Here is a 16,273-nt window from a genome sequence, read left to right as displayed (position 1 = left end):
GCGTTGCGGGGCCGCCCGGAGCCGAGCGCGGCGCTGCCCCCTGCCCGGCCCCTCGCCCCCCCCGGCGGGGCCATAACGAGGACCAGATGTGCAGCGGCGGCGGCGGCGGCGGCGGGGGCGGCGTGGGCGGGGGCGGCGCGCGGTGCCCGGCGGAGCGGCGGCGCGGGGCGGGCAGGAAGCGGGGGGCCCCGGGGACGCCGTCGGGCGGCTGCGGCGGGGCGGCCCCGCGGCGGGGGTTGGCCGAGGGGAGGGGAGCGGCGAGAGGAGCGGGGGGCAGAGCCCAGGGACGGGACGGCACCGGACGGGACGGGACGGCATGGCCCCGTGGCTGTGGCCGTGGCTCGTGGCCGCCCAGGCCCTGGCCGCCAACTTCCCCCCTCGCTACAGCCTCTACACCGGGGGGGCCGCCCCGCACGGCCCCGCTCGGGCCGCCAGCAGGCACAGGTACGAGCCGTCCCGAGCGGCGCCGCTCCGACGGGCGGTGCGGGGCTCGGTCCGGTCCTCCCGCGGCGGACGAGCACGTGGAGGGGCGGGCTGCGGGCTGGGGGCTGCGGGCTGCGGGGCGCCGGGAGGTCCCGTCCTCTCGCCGCACCGCGGGGTCTCCGTGCGGGCACGGGGCCGCTGCGGGGTCGGTCCGGCGGCGCGGAGCTGCGGAGCTGCGGTCCTCCGCTCCCGCAGCCACATCAGCACCGCAGCCACGGAGCCGCGCGGGAGCGGAGGGGGGCGGTGGTGCCGCACCGCGCTCCGGCCCCGGCCCCTCGGATGAGCGGGGACACGCGGGACCCTTTTCCACGCGGGAAATGGGCGCGGGGCTGAGCCGGGGGAGGGGAAGGGGGGACTCGGCCTCCCCGGCCCCGCACCGCACCGGGGCAACGTTCACCTGCGGGATGCGGAGCCCCGTCCCCGCCGCTCCGGGGTGCGGGCACGGCCCCGCGGGCGGCGTCGGCCCGGGATGGGGGGGAGGTGCGGGGGAAGCGGGGGGGCCCTCGGCGCAGGAATTCCCGGCGGCCCCCGGGGAGGAGCTGGAATCCGGCCGCGGGCTGAGGGGAACCAGCCGGGCTGCCGGGAACGGCCGCGGGGCCGTGGGGAGGCCCGGGGGGGGCGGGGGGGCCGCTCACGGCTCGGACCATATATGGCTGTGCGCAGCGCGGGGCCGGGCCGGGGTCTTGCGGCGGGGGGCGGGCGGGGGGGCCCGCCCGGGGGCGGGGGGGGGGGGGGGGGGGGGGGGGGGGGGCGGAGCCCCGCCTCACCGCTCGAGCAGGGTGGGAGGTGGGGCGCGGGTCTCATCCCGGCTCTGCGCCGTCGGGATGGATGGGGCGGGGGCCGTGCCCGCTGCTCTCGGGCTCCGGGGAGGGGAGAGCCCCTGAGAAACGGCCGCGGGGAGGCCAAAGCCCGATGCGGGACGGCACCGAGGGATGCCCGCACCGCGCGGCTCTGTGTTATGGCAGCGGGTCCCCGCGGCGCCTCGGCCTCACCTGGGGGCACCTCGGGGTCGGGCCCCTCTGCCTCCTCATCCCCGACCCCGCACGAGGCCGCGATGCGGCTGCGGTGCCCCCTTGGGATTGCGGGGTCGGCACCGGCGGGAGAGGGCGTCGGCGGGGCGGGATGCGGCCCATTAACCCGCGGCACCGGGCCGTGACGGCTCTACCGGGGGAGGAAAGGGAAGAAGCGGAGGGGGGGTGGGATGCGGAGCCTTGGGGTGCCGTTACGCTGCCGACCCCCTCCCCGCAGGAACTGGTGCGCCTTCGTGGTGACGCGCACGGTGAGCTGCGTGGTGGAGGACGGCGTGGAGAGCTTCGTTAAGGCCGACTTCCAGCCGTGCGCCTGGGGGCAGCTGCAGTGTCCCCGCGTCCTGGCGTGAGTGCCGCGGGGCCGGGAGAGGGCGGGGGGTGCTCGGAGCCGGCCGCCGTGTTTACCCACTCCGGGAACGCTGTTTACTTTTTCGCAAGAACGCGGTCGCGGCGGCGCCTGACCTGCCCCGACCCGGCTCTTCCCGCACCGCAAAGATGCGGGGCCTCGGGGAGAGGCGCCCTCGTTTATGGGGCGGCTGGGTGGCGTGAGGGGGGGCGTCCAGACCACACAGGGGGAGGCGATGTCGGAGGCATCCCGTCCTGCTGCCTCACGGCCCCGTAGCCTCCGGTAGCTTCGCGTTCTTCCCAGCCCGGCGCCGTGCGGGGTGGTCCGCGCGGCCGCTGGAATCCCGTCCCCCCGCCCCGCTCTGCCCTCAGGTACCGCAGCTTCCTGAGGCCCCGTTACAAAGTGGCCCAGAAGACGGTGTCGGACCTGGAGTGGCGGTGCTGCCAGGGCTACTCGGGGGAGGACTGCTCCGAGGGGCCGCTGCCGGGCCCCCCCCAACCCACCGCCCACCCTCGGCCCCGGCCCGGCCGCCCCACGCTGTCCGGTTTCGGCAGCGCGCTGAGCGGGCTGGGGGGCGAGGGCGGCGCCGGCGGCGGGGGAGGGGGCGGGGGGGGGCGGGGTGGAGCGGCGGCCCCGAGGAGCCCGGACGAGGCCGAGAAGGTGCGGCGGCTGGAGGAGGCGGTGCAGCGGCTGAGCCGGCAGCTGGAGGAGCAGCAGAAGCAGCTGCTGGACGCGCGTCGCGGGGCCGACGGCGGGACCCCCCCGGCCGACGCCGAACCCCCCGACGTGCGGGAGGCGCTCGTCCACATCCAGCGGCGGCTGCAGCGCCTGGAGGCGGCGAGGGACGGAGCCGGCGGAGAGAGGGTCCCGGGGGAAATCACGTCGCCGGAGGAGGAGGAGCGGCTGCGGGAGATGTGCGCGGCGTGCGCGGCCGGCACCGAGGGGCTGCGGCGGCAGCAGGCGGAGGACCGCGAGCGCATGCGGGCGCTGGAGAAGCTGGTGGGCTCGGTGGACCAGCGCAACCGCGACGCGGTGGAGACGGTGCAGCGGCACGTCAGCGCCCTGAGCGCCCGCCTGGCCCCCCCCGCGCCCCACGACGAGCTGCTCCGGCGCACGGCAGAGCTGGAGCGACGCGTGGCTGCGCTGGAAACGGCACGAGGAGCGGGGCCGGGGCCGGGCCCGACGCTGGCGCGGCGGCTGACGGAGCTGGAGGGGCGGCTGAACGCGTCCCGCGCCGCCGGGCCGCCCGACGGGGATCCGTCGCTCCGGGGCCGAGTGGCCAACCTGAGCCGAGCGCTGGAGGGGCTGGAGGGGCGGCTGCGGGAGCACGAAGCGCGGCTGCGGGAGCCCGACGGCCTCGGCGACGACGAGGAGCCGCTGGACGGATTCAGCGTGTTCGGAGGCGCCGCCGCCCCGTGGGAGCTGCGGGAGCTGCGGGCGGAGCTGGCGGACGCGCTGCTGGCCTTCGGGGCGCTGAACGGCACCGTGCGGGACCTGCAGGACACCGCCGAGCAGCACGACGCCAGGCTGCGGGACCTGAACGGCGCCAGGCTGAGCCTCACCGCCGAGCTCGACCGACTGGTGGCCGAAGCGGCGGAACGCGCGGCCCGGAGCGAGGAACGCGGGGAGACCGCGGCGGAGTGCGGGGAAACGCTGGAACCGCGCGTGGCCAAACTGGAGGGAGTCTGCGAGCAGTTGGAGGCGGTGGCCGGGGGGCTGCGGGCCGTGCGGGAGGGGCTGGGCCGGCACGTAGCGGGGCTATGGGAGGCGGTGCGGGAGCTGAACGGCACCGGCCGCACCCACGAGGCGCTGCTGGAGAAGCTGCAGGCGCAGCTCCCGCGTCGGTTCGCGGCTCTCGACGGCAGCGTGCAGCAGCTGCGAAACGACGTGCTCGGCGGAGGGAGGCGGCAGGAGCCCGGTGGGTGCGGGGTGTGCGGGGAAAGGGGTGCGGGAACGGGGGGGGGAGAGGGGGCGTAGGTGGGGGAAGGAGGAGAAGGGGTGCGGGGATGGGAGGATGGGAACGTGGGGAGGGAAGAGGTGGGCACCGGGATGGGGAAAAGAACGTGAAGGAGGCGGGGTTGGGTGGAAGCGGGGCCGTGTCGTGCGTGGGGGTTTATGGTTTTGAGGGCAGAGCGTGGAGACGGTCGCAGAGCTTGTGGGTGTGGGGCTGAGGGACGCGGGCACGGCTGGGGGCATTGGGAGCCGGGGGACGTGAGAGCACTGGGATGGGAAGCAGAGGCCTGTGGGTGTGGGGGGTGTGGGACACGAGCTGTGGGGACACAGTGGGAATGAAGAGCCCTAACACTCCCCCTTTTCCTTAGGTCCCCCAGGGCCCCCGGGCCCCATGGGCCCCCCAGGGGAGATGGGCCCTTCCGGCCCCTCCGGGCCACCTGGCAAGGATGGGGAGCAGGGCCCTGTGGGCCCCCCAGGTAGGGAGCAGCCCCTGTGCCCCCGCAGTCCGGTGCTGGTGTGGCCATGCCCACAATGTTGTTCTATCTCTTCTCTTACAGGTCTGCCAGGAGAGAGAGGTATGGGGGCATGGGTTGGGTGGGGATGGGGGTGGAGGCCGCTGAGGGCCCCGTGCTGACACAGTGCCCAGGCCCGGTGGGAGAGCCGGGTTCTGTGCCCCACATCGCCTTCTCGGCCGCCCTGAGCACTCAGCGCACGGAGCCGGGCACCGTGCCCTTCGACAGGGTGCTGCTCAACGACGGCGGAGCCTACGACCCCGAGACAGGTGAGTGGGGTAGGGGGGGGTTAGAAGCATATTAAGGCCACGGGGCTGAGCCTGTCCCTGTGGCACCGTGGGGACTGCCACCCACTGCCGTTGCCCCCCAGGGACCTTCACAGCACCGGTGAGCGGGCGCTACCTGGTGAGCGCGGTGCTGACGGGGCACAAGGGCGAGAAGCTGGAGGCGGTGCTGTCGCGTTCCAACCAGGGCATAGCGCGCCTGGACTCGGGGGGCTTCCAGCCCGAGGGTCTGGAGAACCAACCCATAGCCGAGCTGCAGCCCAGCCCCGGAGCACTGGGGGTCTTCAGCCTCATCGTGCCGCTGGAGGCGGGCGAGACGCTGTGCGTCGATCTGGTGGCAGGGCGCTTGGCCCACGCGCCCGACGAGCCCCTCACTGTGTTCAGCGCCGCGCTGCTCTACGACACCCTGTAGGGACCCCTGCCACACAGACCCCCCCACACCCCGTTATTTATCGGCACCCCCCATCCCTGCGCCCACGCTGCCACGTGCCCCGCGCCTCCCCCTCCCCACACCCCATCCCACCCAATAAAGATGCGACACCGGGTTTTGTACCCCTGTCTCCTGCCTCCTTCTTGCCCCGTCACTTTATTGCCCTTCCAGAGGGGGCCCCAGCATCATCCCATTGCCATCAGAACTCCTCATCCCATCCTGAAAGCTCATCCTCTGCCGGCGTCGAATCGACCGAGAACCTCTTGAAGTTGGCATAGGGAGGGCCCTGGGGGGTGGGGTCAGCACCGGGCCCCAGCCTCCCCAGTGCCCCCCACCCCCCATCCTATCCCCACCTCTTTCAGTAGCTGCATAGTGGGTGCCTCCATCTGCCGCAGCGCAAGTCGCTTCCATCGGATGGCCCCAAACCACCTGGGGACAGGAGGGATGCAGGAAAGGCCTTGGAGGGAGGTGGCATGAGATAACCCCCTCTACCTCTGTGCCCCCTCACCTGTGCTTCTTAATGCCACGGATACCACTGGCTGTGTTTCCCAGGCGCTGCCCTGGGCGCCTCCTGTGAAGGGATGGAATGGGATGGGGTGGGATGGGATGGGATGGGGTGGGTGGGGTGGGGTGAGGTGGCAGTGGGGGATAGGGAATGGGGATGGGGATGGGGATGAATGCAGACCTGCAGAAGCTTGGCAGATGAGAGAGCAAGGCAGCCTCACTGAGGAAAGCAGGGAAGGAGAAGCCCATCCATCAGGATGCGGCTGTAGATCTTCTGTGGTCCGGCGGCTGTGGAAGGGGGGCCTGCACGGCACAGGGGTTCACAGCTGGCCAGTGAGGGTGTGTCAGGCTCAGCCCCAAGGCACATCGCTCACGCTGCCCACGAGCATCTTCAAACACCAGGAGCCCACCAATCCCCGAAGTCGAACTGCGAAGTCGTGGCCCTCGGGCGCAGCATCTCGGGTGCCAGGTACTCAAACCGGTGGTCCCACAGAAGGCAGCCAGGTCCCAATTCTCCCCACGCTCCAGCTCCTTGGCAAAGCCAAAGTCCACCTGCGGCAGCAGCAGCCCCAGTCCCCAAGCCCAGATCCATTCACATCAGTGTCAGGAACAGAGTCTGGCACGCTACGGCCTCAGTAAACCACTTGACATAACTCCAGCTGTCCAGCATCAGTTCTCAGGCTTCAAAGGTCCCGGTAGATGAGCCGTGGCCATGCAGGTACTCCAGGCCCTCCACCACACAGGCAGAGCAAACACGGCAGCGGCTCCTCAAAGCAGCGCTGCAGAGCGGGACCAGCATTCAGCTCGGCACGGCATCGCCCTGGCCACTGCAAGCACCCTGTGTGCCCACCCCGTGCCCCACAGCCCGTACAACCTCGCGAGCTTGGTCACACCTCCGCCCTGCAGAACTCCACGCAGCAGGTAGATGTGCTGGGCGTCACGGAAGGAGCCAAAGAACCTGAAACGGTGGGGATGCAAAGCTCAGTGCCCTGCAAACAACACCCCCCGGCCCCACAACAGCCCCCCCGGCCCCACACCAGCCCCCCTGCCTACACTCACCCTCACAATGAAGGGCAGGGCCTGCGGGCCACACCCTCCTCTCGGTGCGGCAATGTTCCTGCTGCCGTGTCCGCACACCCAGTCCTTGCGGATCCGCTTCAGTGCAGAAGAGCTGCCGCGGCAGCGCACCTGGCAGAGGGCACCGGATGGGGACCGGGGATGGCACAGCGGGGAGCACTGTGGGTCGGGCAACAGCTCTCAACCAAGCTTCCACTCTGCGGGGCAGCCGCCGGTGCCCAGCACGCACGCGCTCCCCTGTTCTGCCCCTCCTCTGGTAGTGCACGGCTGCCAGCTCCTCTCCAGCTGCACCGCTGGCAAGGCCCCGTAGGCTAAGTGGGGGGAACCCAGCTTCCTGTGGGGCATAGCACTGCCGCTGCATAGAGCCTGCACTCAGAGTTGCCTGTCCCCATAACCACACCCATTCACGTATCTCATCCCATTCCCAGCCCAACCCTTGTCTCCATCCCCATCCCAATCTCATAACATGCCATCCACATTCCCCACCCCATCTCACCCATCCCCATCACCATTTTCATCCCCATTACCCCCCATTCCTACCTCCAATCCCAAGCCATTTTCCATCCCATCCTTTCCCCATCCCCATTACTACCCCATCCCACCTCATCCCCACCCCATTTTTCCATTCCCATCCCTATTCCCACCCCATTTCATCCCATCCCTTCCCACATGCCCCACCCCCATCCCAATCCCATCCCGTTCCCATTCCCTCCCATTCCCTTCCCCAATTCTCCAATCCCATCCTTCTCCATTCCCATCCCATCCCATCTCTTCCCATTCCATCCCATCCCCATTCCCACCCCCATCCCATCCCATCTCATCCCCTTCATTTCCATCCCCATCCTCCATCCCATCCCCATTCCCAACCCCTCCCATCCCCATCCATTTTCATCCCCATTACCACCCATTCCCACCCCCATCCCAAAGCCATTTCACAGCATCAAAGAAATCACAAGAATTACCCCGGGTTGGAAAGGGACCTCTAAGGATCATGTAAGTTCAACCCCCTGCCTGGCATGGGCCACCACACCATACGCCTTTTACTAGATCAGGTTGCCCAGGGCCCCGTTCCAACCTTGGGTCTTGAACAACTTCCAAGGACGGGGCATTCCACAACCTCCCTGGGCAGCCTGTTCCAAGGACCTAACCACCCTTCTTAGTAAACGACTTACCCCTAACATCCAACCTAAATTTCCTCTTCAAACTTCAAAAACCATTTCCCCTAGTCCTGCTATTATCAGCCCTTTCTGAAGATTTTACTTCCCCTCCGCGGATAATTCCCTTCAGGGTACTGAAAGGCTGCAAGGAGGTTCACCCCGCAACCTTCTCTTCTCCAGGCTGAACAAACTCCAACTCCGCTCCAGCCGTCCTCATAGGGGAATAGTCTCCAGCCCCCTCGATCATCCTTTGTGGCCCTTCTGGACCCTTTCCAAAAATCTCCATATTTTTTTGTAACTGAGGGCTCCACCTCTGGACCAGTTACTGCCCAGATGGGGCCTCAGCAAGAGCAGAGTCCGAGAGGGACATCACCTCCCTATCCCTGCTGACCACTCCCTCTCCTATGGAGCCACAGGATCCCATTTGCTTCTCCGGGCTTGCCAGATGCGACTGCTGGCCTCATGTTAAGTTTCTCCATACTATCAGGACCTAGGTCTTTCTTTCATGCCGAGCGATTAATTCCATCACCATCTTTCCATCCCCATTAACTACCCGCATCACCTCATCCCACCCATTCCATTCCCTATCCCTATTCCCACCCATTTCCATCCCATTCCTTTTCCCATCCCACCCCACCCCATCCCATCCCATCCTGTCCCCATCCCATCCCATCCCATCACATCCCATCCCAATCCCATCCCATCCCCCATCCCATCCCATCCATCCCATCCCATTCCCAACCCTCATCCCAATTCCATCTCATCCCTTCATGTTCCATCCCCATCCCATCCCATCCCATCCCCATCCCATTCCTCTCCTATCCCGCATTCCCATCCCATCCCCTACCTCCCACTCCCTTCCCTTCCCCATACCCATCCCCATCCACCACCTCCATTTCCTATCCACCCCCACCCCATCCTAATTCCATGCTCCCAGCCATCCCACCCCCACCCCATCCATAGCCCACACTGACGCCTGGGTTCTCGTCTAGGGTTGGGCACCTCTGTTGCAGACAGCATTTCTGCAAATGGAAGCAGCCCCCAGCTCAGCCCTCCCGCCCCCAGGCCCACACAACGTGATTGGGATGGTCACAGGGTGGGTTCTGGGAATCTGAGTTCCTGGACCCATCAATACAGGGGCAGCACACAGGCCGTGCTGAGCATGTGCCTGGCCGTGCTGTTGTTCCCCCAGGCAGAGTCCAACGGACCTGCTGCTGGGTGCCACGTCCCCCGTGCCCAGCACCCACCCAGTCAACAATTGGGCATGGGGACCTTGGGGCCAGAGAGTCCCCCACAAGGACACTCACACGTCTGAGTCGTGGCGGGGGAAAGCAAGGGAATGATCTCCAGGAAGTCCCTGTGGGGCAGAGCAAGAGTCAGGTGCCATGCAGGGACATAGGGAGTCATGGGGACATGGCAATCAGAGGATGATGGGTACATAGCGGCGCATAAGGACACGGGGATGTGAGAACAACAGGGAACACCCACCCTTGGCCACTGTGATCGCACGCGTGACATGCCCTTGTGCTTGGCATGAACGCTGTGCGGCGCACGTTCCTGTGTGGAAGAGTGGGTAGTGCAACAAGCTTTCTGTGGACGTGAAAAGAGGCACTAGCATGTGTGTGCACGAGAGCTGCACTGCACGAGTGCTGCCCCGCACGCCTGCCAGAGCACCTACTTGCACGCAGTGAGACTCCCCAAAGTGCTCGCCAGCACCCAAGCACGCAGCAGCCTTCTTCCTGCTCATCCCTCACGGCCCGGCCTGACCACGCACCTGTGGGGACGTGAGGATGAGAGCGAATGGGAGAAGACCCAGTGCTGCCCACGGCGCTGCCCCAACTGGCAACAGTCAACCACCTCGCCCTTCAGGATGATGTAGAAGTTCTGTCCCTCGTCAACCCTCGACGGATAAGAGTGTGTCCGGTGCGAAGGAGCACTATGCGGCACAGACGGAGTGTCAGGGCTGTGCTGTGTGGTGGGCCCTGTCCAGTAAGCCCCCACCTGCATCCTTTACCTCCCCATCGGCGTCAAGCAGCTTGGAGAGGTGGCTGTCCCGACCAGCTCCTGCAGCCAGTGCATCCTGGTGAGGGCAAGCTCCTGTGCAATTGCTGCAGCCCACCTGCATTCCCTCCTCCATTCCCCCTTCCATCCCTCCTCCATCCCCCTGCACCCCCTCCATTAACTCCTGCATCCTCTCTTCATACCTTCTCCAAATCCCTCCTGCATCCACTCTGCATTCCCAACCTACATCCCCCTCCATCCCCCCTGCATCCCCTCTGCATCCTCCTGTGCCTCCCCCGCACCCCTTACATCTCTCCCTCCCCCTCCTCTCGATGCCCCCTCCACCCACGGGGCCGAGGCCGGACTCACGTTCTCAGGAACCGCGCAGGCACAATCGGCCCGCCGCTGCCGGCGTGGCCGGTCGTGAATGGCACGGAACCGCTGCCGTGTCAATGGCCCAGAGACCAACCCGGGGCCGAGGCGCTGGGGCAGAGCGAACGAGCGAGAAGCTGGGGGAAGCGGGCCGGACCCGGGGCCACGCGGGCAGGATCGCGCTTACTCCGCACGGGTGGCGGTGCGGCGGCAGTGGTACACGGAATGGCCAACTCTCCGATACACGTCCCCCGGGCCAAGGTGCGGAGCTGCCGGCCCCGCTGGTCACGTCTCAGGTTTCCCTCTGCGGGGTGCGGGGCGGCCTCGCACACTTCGCGCCCGGCGGCTGCGGCTGCGGGCGAGCGGGCGGCGGCCCTCGCACGTGGGCGATTCTCACGTCACGGGCCCCGGCCTCTCGCAAGCCTCTCCCTCACCTGCCCACGATGTACATCGCGGTCCCCTCGCTCGCCCCTCGGCCACAACCGTTCTCCGCCTCCGTCGCACTGTCAACGAAGCTCCGGCCAAAGCCTCGGGGCAGCCCCTCGCCCAAACGCCGCAGGAAGTCGCTCGCGTGCACGGCCTCCGCCATTCAGCGTCACAATCGCGCGGGAGCGGGGCTGGCGGTAAAGCGGCCCGACCCCCGGCTCCCCCCCACCCTCCCCGCTTCCCCTCCGGTACCGCGCTGCGAGTCCGGGGCGGGGGGGCGGCGGGGCCGCGGCGTTGTTCTCGCCCGGGAAGGGGCTCGGGCACGATGGCGGGGCGCGGCGGTGCGGGAGCAGCCGGGGGGCGGCTCGGCGTCCAGGGGGGTCCCCCGCGTCGTCCGGTCCCGCGCGCGCGTTCAGGAATCGCGCTCCTCCCGCAGCCTCAGCTCCCGCACCGCCGCTCCAATTCGCGTGTCCCCGCGGCTGCCGGACGGCGGAGATGCAGGATCTAAACCGGCGCCGCTTCCCGGGGTCAGCGGCTGCGGGAACGATGCGGGAACGTGCCCCGCCGGCACGGAGCGGGAAAACGTAAGTTCCGGCTACGGAGCACCTGGCATCGGCGGTGTCTGCACAGCTCCGCGCTGCGGGGAGGGCGTCCGGAGCGAGCTCTGCGCCCGAAGCAAAGGTCGCCCCGCCGGTTAAAGGACGAGACGTGGCAGAGACCCGGCGCTCATCCCCCTTTCGCGGCTCCGCACCAGCCGCCCCCTCCCTCCCGCACCGGCCGCGGCCGCAGCCCCGCCGCCCCCCCGCCCGCAACGGCCTCGTCCCCACCTCGGCCCCGCGTTGAGCGCCGACTCCTTCCGGCCCGCGGGCCCCGCACCGCCCCCGCACCCCGCGCGTGACACATTAAACACGCCCCGCCTCTCCCCGGACGTGCTGACCCGAGCCCCCGCCGCGCGGTGGGAGCGGAGCGTGCGAGGATCGCCGGCCATGGCGGCACACGGGCGGCGGGCGAGAAGCGGATCCTGTGCGTGGGCTGGTGTGCCTCGACGTTGCATCAGCGTGGTGACTCTGTAACCGCGGCCGAGGACAGCGACTAACAGGTACCGCCCCGCATCGCGCCGATCCGCATCGCCGTCCCCGTCGGCGCTCCGCACGCTGACCCCGGGCCTTCCCCGCAGGCTGCCTGTCGCAGCGGTTGGCAAGCCGCGGGGGCCACGCGTCCAACTCGTGCACGGTGCTGGCCGCTGCATGGTCGCTCCGCCGCTCCTTCATGCGGCTCCCCTGGCACCGGCACGCGGCAGGAGTGGAGTGGGACGACGGGGCGGCGGGGGGCAGAGAGGACGGGTGCGGGAGCCCGCGGCCCGCGCCGCGCCCGTCCCCCCCCCCCCCGATCCCCGTCCCGTGGCCTCCAGTTATCGTGCGATTTTCGGCGCCGCGGCGTGGACGTGACATCACGTGGCTTGCCCACGGGGACGTTGCCCTGCGCATGCTGCGGTGGTCAGCGCCGCCAGCGGCTCGCGGCCCATCGTGCTGCACGACACGTGGGTCCCCTCCCCCCGGGACCCCCGGCCCCGCCGTGTCGGCTGGAGCTTTCCCGCAGGGCAGCGGGACGGCGGAAGGGGCGATACACCCACCCGTTAATCATTCCCACGCTCGCTCGGGGCCCCCCTCGCCCGGTTGCCCGGGGGCAGAGTGAGTGCGCAAGGGCGTGCCCTCGCCCTCAGGAACCTGCCCGACGTCACCGAGCGCGACTTCGAGCGTGGTCGACCTGGCTCAGTATAAGTGGATCCACTGGAGGTGCGGGGCGACGCGAGGCCGGGCCCCGAGGGGGGGGGGGGGCCCTGTCTGCCGTGTCCCGCCGTGCCCACGCTCCCCTTCCCCTCCAGGCCCGCAACGCGGCGGAGCAGGAGCGGAATGATGCTCCCGCGTGGAGCGACACACCAGCGCGCTGCCGCCCGCGCAGCGCATCCCGCGACGTCGGTGGAGGTGGAGAAGCCTGCGGGACGAGCTGCTGCCGCTCCTGGCGCAACCTGAGCACCGTGGTACGCGACGGACACGCCCCGACGGGGATGTGGTCCGAGGGGCGAAGGGCCGGGACATCCAGCGGGTGTGGCTCGAGAGGGGCGGGGCAGATGTAGTCGGGGGGGGGTTCCCGGAGAGCGCGGAGAAACGACCGATCCCCCCCCGCAGGTGTCATCAGCAAGGACCTGGCCAAGCACTTCGGCTACGGGACGGCGGGGCCGAGGCGCTGCCGGGGGCTGCCGGGCCTGCGTGCGGCCGGGGTAAGGCGTAGGGGACCGGGAGGGCGATAGCGCGGGGTGGGAATGGTTGGGCCCGGCTCGCGGGTGGCGGCTCCGCCGTCCCCGTCCCTAAGCTGTAGCCCCTGCAGCGCAGACATGATCTGCGCGTGGGCCGAGGAGGGCGCCCGACGCGCTGGAGCCGGCACGGGATCTCTGGTGCACGCCGACGCGTTCCCAAACCCGGGAAAAGTCGGCTGGTGGAACAACGTTGGGGGCCGGAGATCACCTTCAACGCGCCCGTCACTTCGCGCTGTCGGAGTGGGCACGGAACCCTATTGGTTCGGCAACGCCCGGCACCGGCCCGCGCACCTCCCCGCGCGCCTCACGTGCTCTGCCCCGTGTCCCGTGTCCTCCCTTCCCAGGACAGAGCCTGCGGGACGCGCTCACCTTCGGCTGCCGGCATACGCGGGGAAGAAGTGCGGATCACGGCTACGGACGGCAAATCGTCTGAGCCGGTCGTGCCCCGCGCCCCGCGGCCAATAAAGCTCGCGGACTCCCCCACCGCCGCCTCCTGCCGGAAGCCCCCGCGTGCCCCCCCCGCCTGTTCACTACCGTGGGGTTCAGCGGCTGTATTCCTCGAACCCGCGTTACAGCGCCAACTGAGCCGTTCCCCCCCCCCGGAAACCCCCCCCCCCATCCTACCGGTCCCGCTGCGGCGGTGGGGAGTAGACGTGGGGGTCCCCTCAGCCCCCACAGCCCGTGGGCAAGGGAACCGCTGCAGCCCCTTTGCTAGCGCCTCCACATCTCCGGGTTCTTTCCAAGGAGGGGGATGCCGCCGCCTTCGGGGGGCTTCAAACTCCGTGAGCTCTCTGTCCTCAAATGGCCGCTCTCCCAGTTCCGCCGTCGTCGTTCTCTTCCAAAGGGGTCCCGAGCCTCGTGGGTTTCCCTGGATACCGCCGTCCCCCCCGCATGACCCTGCCCCTGGGGGGCTGCCTCCCCCGCGTCCACCCCCGCGCCTCCTGGCCACCACAGCGGGCATCCCTCTCTGCTCCCGACCGTGCCCCTCCACCGTACCCCTCCGAGGGCAGCGCCGTCTCCTCCGCGGGGTTCATCCGTGCGGGCGGGCAGCCAGCAGCTCGGGGGTGTCGCAGCAGTCCGTCCCCGTGCGTCCGCGCTCCAGATAGCTCGGTTCCACCAGCCAGCGGCCACCTGCGGGGACAGGGAGGCCGGATGGGACGCGAGTGAGAGCGGAGCTCAACGCCGGGCCCTTTCCCCGCCGGGGCTCTAACCCCCGACGCACCGCTCGGGCCTGGGCCGCCCCTCGCCCTCCCTGGTCAGCAACCGCCCCAGCAGCTGCAGCAAGCTCCCAGTCCGTCCAGCTGCCCGCTCCGGTCCGGTGGTCCGTGCATCGCGAAGAGGAAGACCAGAGCTGCGGGCCACGAAGGCGAGCGGCGTGGGGCTGAACGACTGCACTTCAGCCCCCCAAAAAACGGCCGCCCTCCTGTCCTCCGTCCCTACCGCACGCTTTCCCATGATTCCCGCTCCATCTCGTCCGCGTCTCCGCTGTTGGCGGTCCCCACATCTCCTCACGGCGCTTCGCAGCTAACCTGGGGACAGCGGGGCAGGGGAGGGGCACGGAAGGTGGTGAGTGCACGACGCCTCCCGCCCATGACCAGATCCTGATCACTCCGCCGCCGCCAGCTACCAAGCCCCGATGCCCCACTGCTCTTGCAGCATTCCCGGGGCGGCCCAAACGTATCCCGTATGCCCCCCACCCCTCCTCCGGTAATACCGCGCCGCGTGCCCCCCCAGCAACCAAGGGTTCGGGCACTCTGAGTCGAGAGCCAGAGCGGCGGGCTCCGGCTAAACAGAGGGTCGGGCCGAGCTGCATTTCCCCACGGACTAGCCGTACTGTAACCAAGAGGGAGCCAACACACGAACATGTTGAGCCGGGCGGGGGGGCCCAGGTTCTGGATATGGAATACGTGTAAAGGGGTTACCGTTGGCCGCCTCCCAACTCACCCCTCCCTCCGAGCCTCGACCTCAGCACAGCCACGCTGACGCTGCAGCTCGCGGCAATGAGTGTCAACCTCCGCACCTGACGTGCCGACCGTGCCGCTGTGCGATCCCGCACCTGCGTGCAAACCCTCGTTTGATCACCGGACAACGGGTGTGATCCCGCACCGCGGTTGTGATCCCCAGCACCATTGTCACCCCAGCACCAACACGGTCTCATACCCTTTTATACCCGAGCCACGTAGAGTGTCCGCTCACAAGCCCCAGAGCTCACATACCGTCCCCTCACTCACCTACTCTCCCGTATCCCGCAGGCGCCCCGTCCCCTGGGAGCCGCCGCTTCTAGCACCGGCGGGGCGAGCAGCAGCAGCAGCAAGCAAGCCGGTCGGTGAGGCGGCGGTGGCCGGCCTCGGGGCTCCCATCCCACGCGTGAGATTCGTCCAGCGACCGTACCCACTCAGAGGGGGAGTTTGATATCCGCGCAGGCCCCGGCCTGGCCTCGCACGCTCACGCGCACAAGATGCGGACGCGAGGCCGGTCTATACCGCCCCCCGCCCCGCCCCGGGCCAGTCGCCGCCGCCTGGAGCGCTCGCGAGCCCCGAAGAGAACACTCTATCCGGCAGCGCAAGCGGTTGAACCATTTGCTTGCCGGCACCAAGATGGGCCGCCGCGTCACCGCCCGGCTTAGCCGGGCGTGTTTTCACGTCGGGGGGCGCGTCCTGTCGCTTCCCGGTACCGGCCCTTGCGAAGAGCCGCGGAGGTTCCTCGTGGCGACAGAGCTGCTGCTCCGGTGCTCGCTGTTGGTGCTGGCTGTGCCGCGCTCTGCTCGGTTGCCCTGTGGGCGCGACTCCCGCGAGCGCCGGCTCCCGTCGCAGCCGCCGCTTCTGGCCGGCGGGACGCGGATCGCCGCTCGTTCCCCCTTGCGGCGGCGCTGCCGGCGCCGTGCGGCGAGCGTTCCTGAACTCTCACCGACCTGGTGCCGGGCGGGCGGCTGCAGACCGTGAGCAGAGCGGTGCTGCAAACGTAAGCCCGGCGCCCGCGCTCGGGTGACCGCGCAGGATGGGGGCTTGGGTAATGGGGGCAAGATGTCGACGGGGCGATAGGGTACGTGGGACTCGGGATGGGACGGGGGCTGGGGTTGGGACGGGTGGGAAATGGGGGGTATTGGAGGTGGGATTAGAGCGGGCCGACGAACGGGAACGGGACGCGGCTGGTACACCAGAAGGGGCCCGGTATGTCGGAACCTGCCCTCCGCATCCCGTTCCGCAGCGAGGCCATCCGCCGCCCGACGGCGCGGCAGCGTCATTCCCTGGACTGGGGACGCGATGACGGCAGCGCAGCCGAATGTCCCACGGTTCTGTCTGTTTGCTGCCGGGGCTTGACGGGGACAGCCAGGCCGCCTACATTCGCTGCACACCTGGTGCGGGAGGCGTGCGGAGCCGGCT

At 69.1% G+C, this 16,273-nt stretch overlaps 2 protein-coding genes and 1 long non-coding RNA gene across 3 annotated transcripts in view; 1 reads left to right on the top strand and 2 right to left on the bottom strand.

Moving 5' to 3' along the window:
- Positions 1-258: 258 nt before the first annotated feature.
- EMILIN1 (elastin microfibril interfacer 1) lies at positions 259-5,158 on the top strand. The gene is made up of 7 exons (XM_015859623.2): positions 259-444; positions 1,732-1,857; positions 2,229-3,775; positions 4,179-4,286; positions 4,368-4,385; positions 4,457-4,591; positions 4,693-5,158. The coding sequence occupies exons 1-7, from the start codon at positions 317-319 to the stop codon at positions 5,016-5,018; spliced, it is 2,388 nt and encodes a 795-aa protein (XP_015715109.1). The 5' UTR covers positions 259-316; the 3' UTR covers positions 5,019-5,158.
- An 8-nt stretch (positions 5,159-5,166) lies between these two features.
- Positions 5,167-5,657, bottom strand: LOC116653149. The gene is made up of 3 exons (XR_004306551.1): positions 5,545-5,657; positions 5,390-5,465; positions 5,167-5,322 (listed from the first exon to the last, which is right to left on the bottom strand). It is a non-coding gene; the product is annotated as an uncharacterized LOC116653149 (long non-coding RNA).
- A 69-nt stretch (positions 5,658-5,726) lies between these two features.
- Positions 5,727-16,273, bottom strand: part of LOC107312321 (cGMP-dependent protein kinase 1-like) — a gene marked incomplete at its 3' end in the record, with an annotated part of 16,008 nt that continues 5,461 nt past the window's right edge. Inside the window, exons 17-18 of the mRNA XM_032443660.1 lie at positions 7,084-7,093; positions 5,727-5,784 (exon numbers count right to left, since the gene is read on the bottom strand). Of these exons, the coding sequence (XP_032299551.1) occupies positions 5,727-5,784; positions 7,084-7,093 (68 nt within the window). The remainder of the gene's footprint in view (positions 5,785-7,083; positions 7,094-16,273) is intronic.

The sequence above is a fragment of the Coturnix japonica genome, chromosome 3, assembly GCF_001577835.2.
Source record: "Coturnix japonica isolate 7356 chromosome 3, Coturnix japonica 2.1, whole genome shotgun sequence".
Taxonomy (NCBI): domain Eukaryota; kingdom Metazoa; phylum Chordata; class Aves; order Galliformes; family Phasianidae; genus Coturnix; species Coturnix japonica.
Note: the sequence above shows the minus strand (reverse complement) of the source record. Positions and strands in the feature narration are given on the sequence as shown.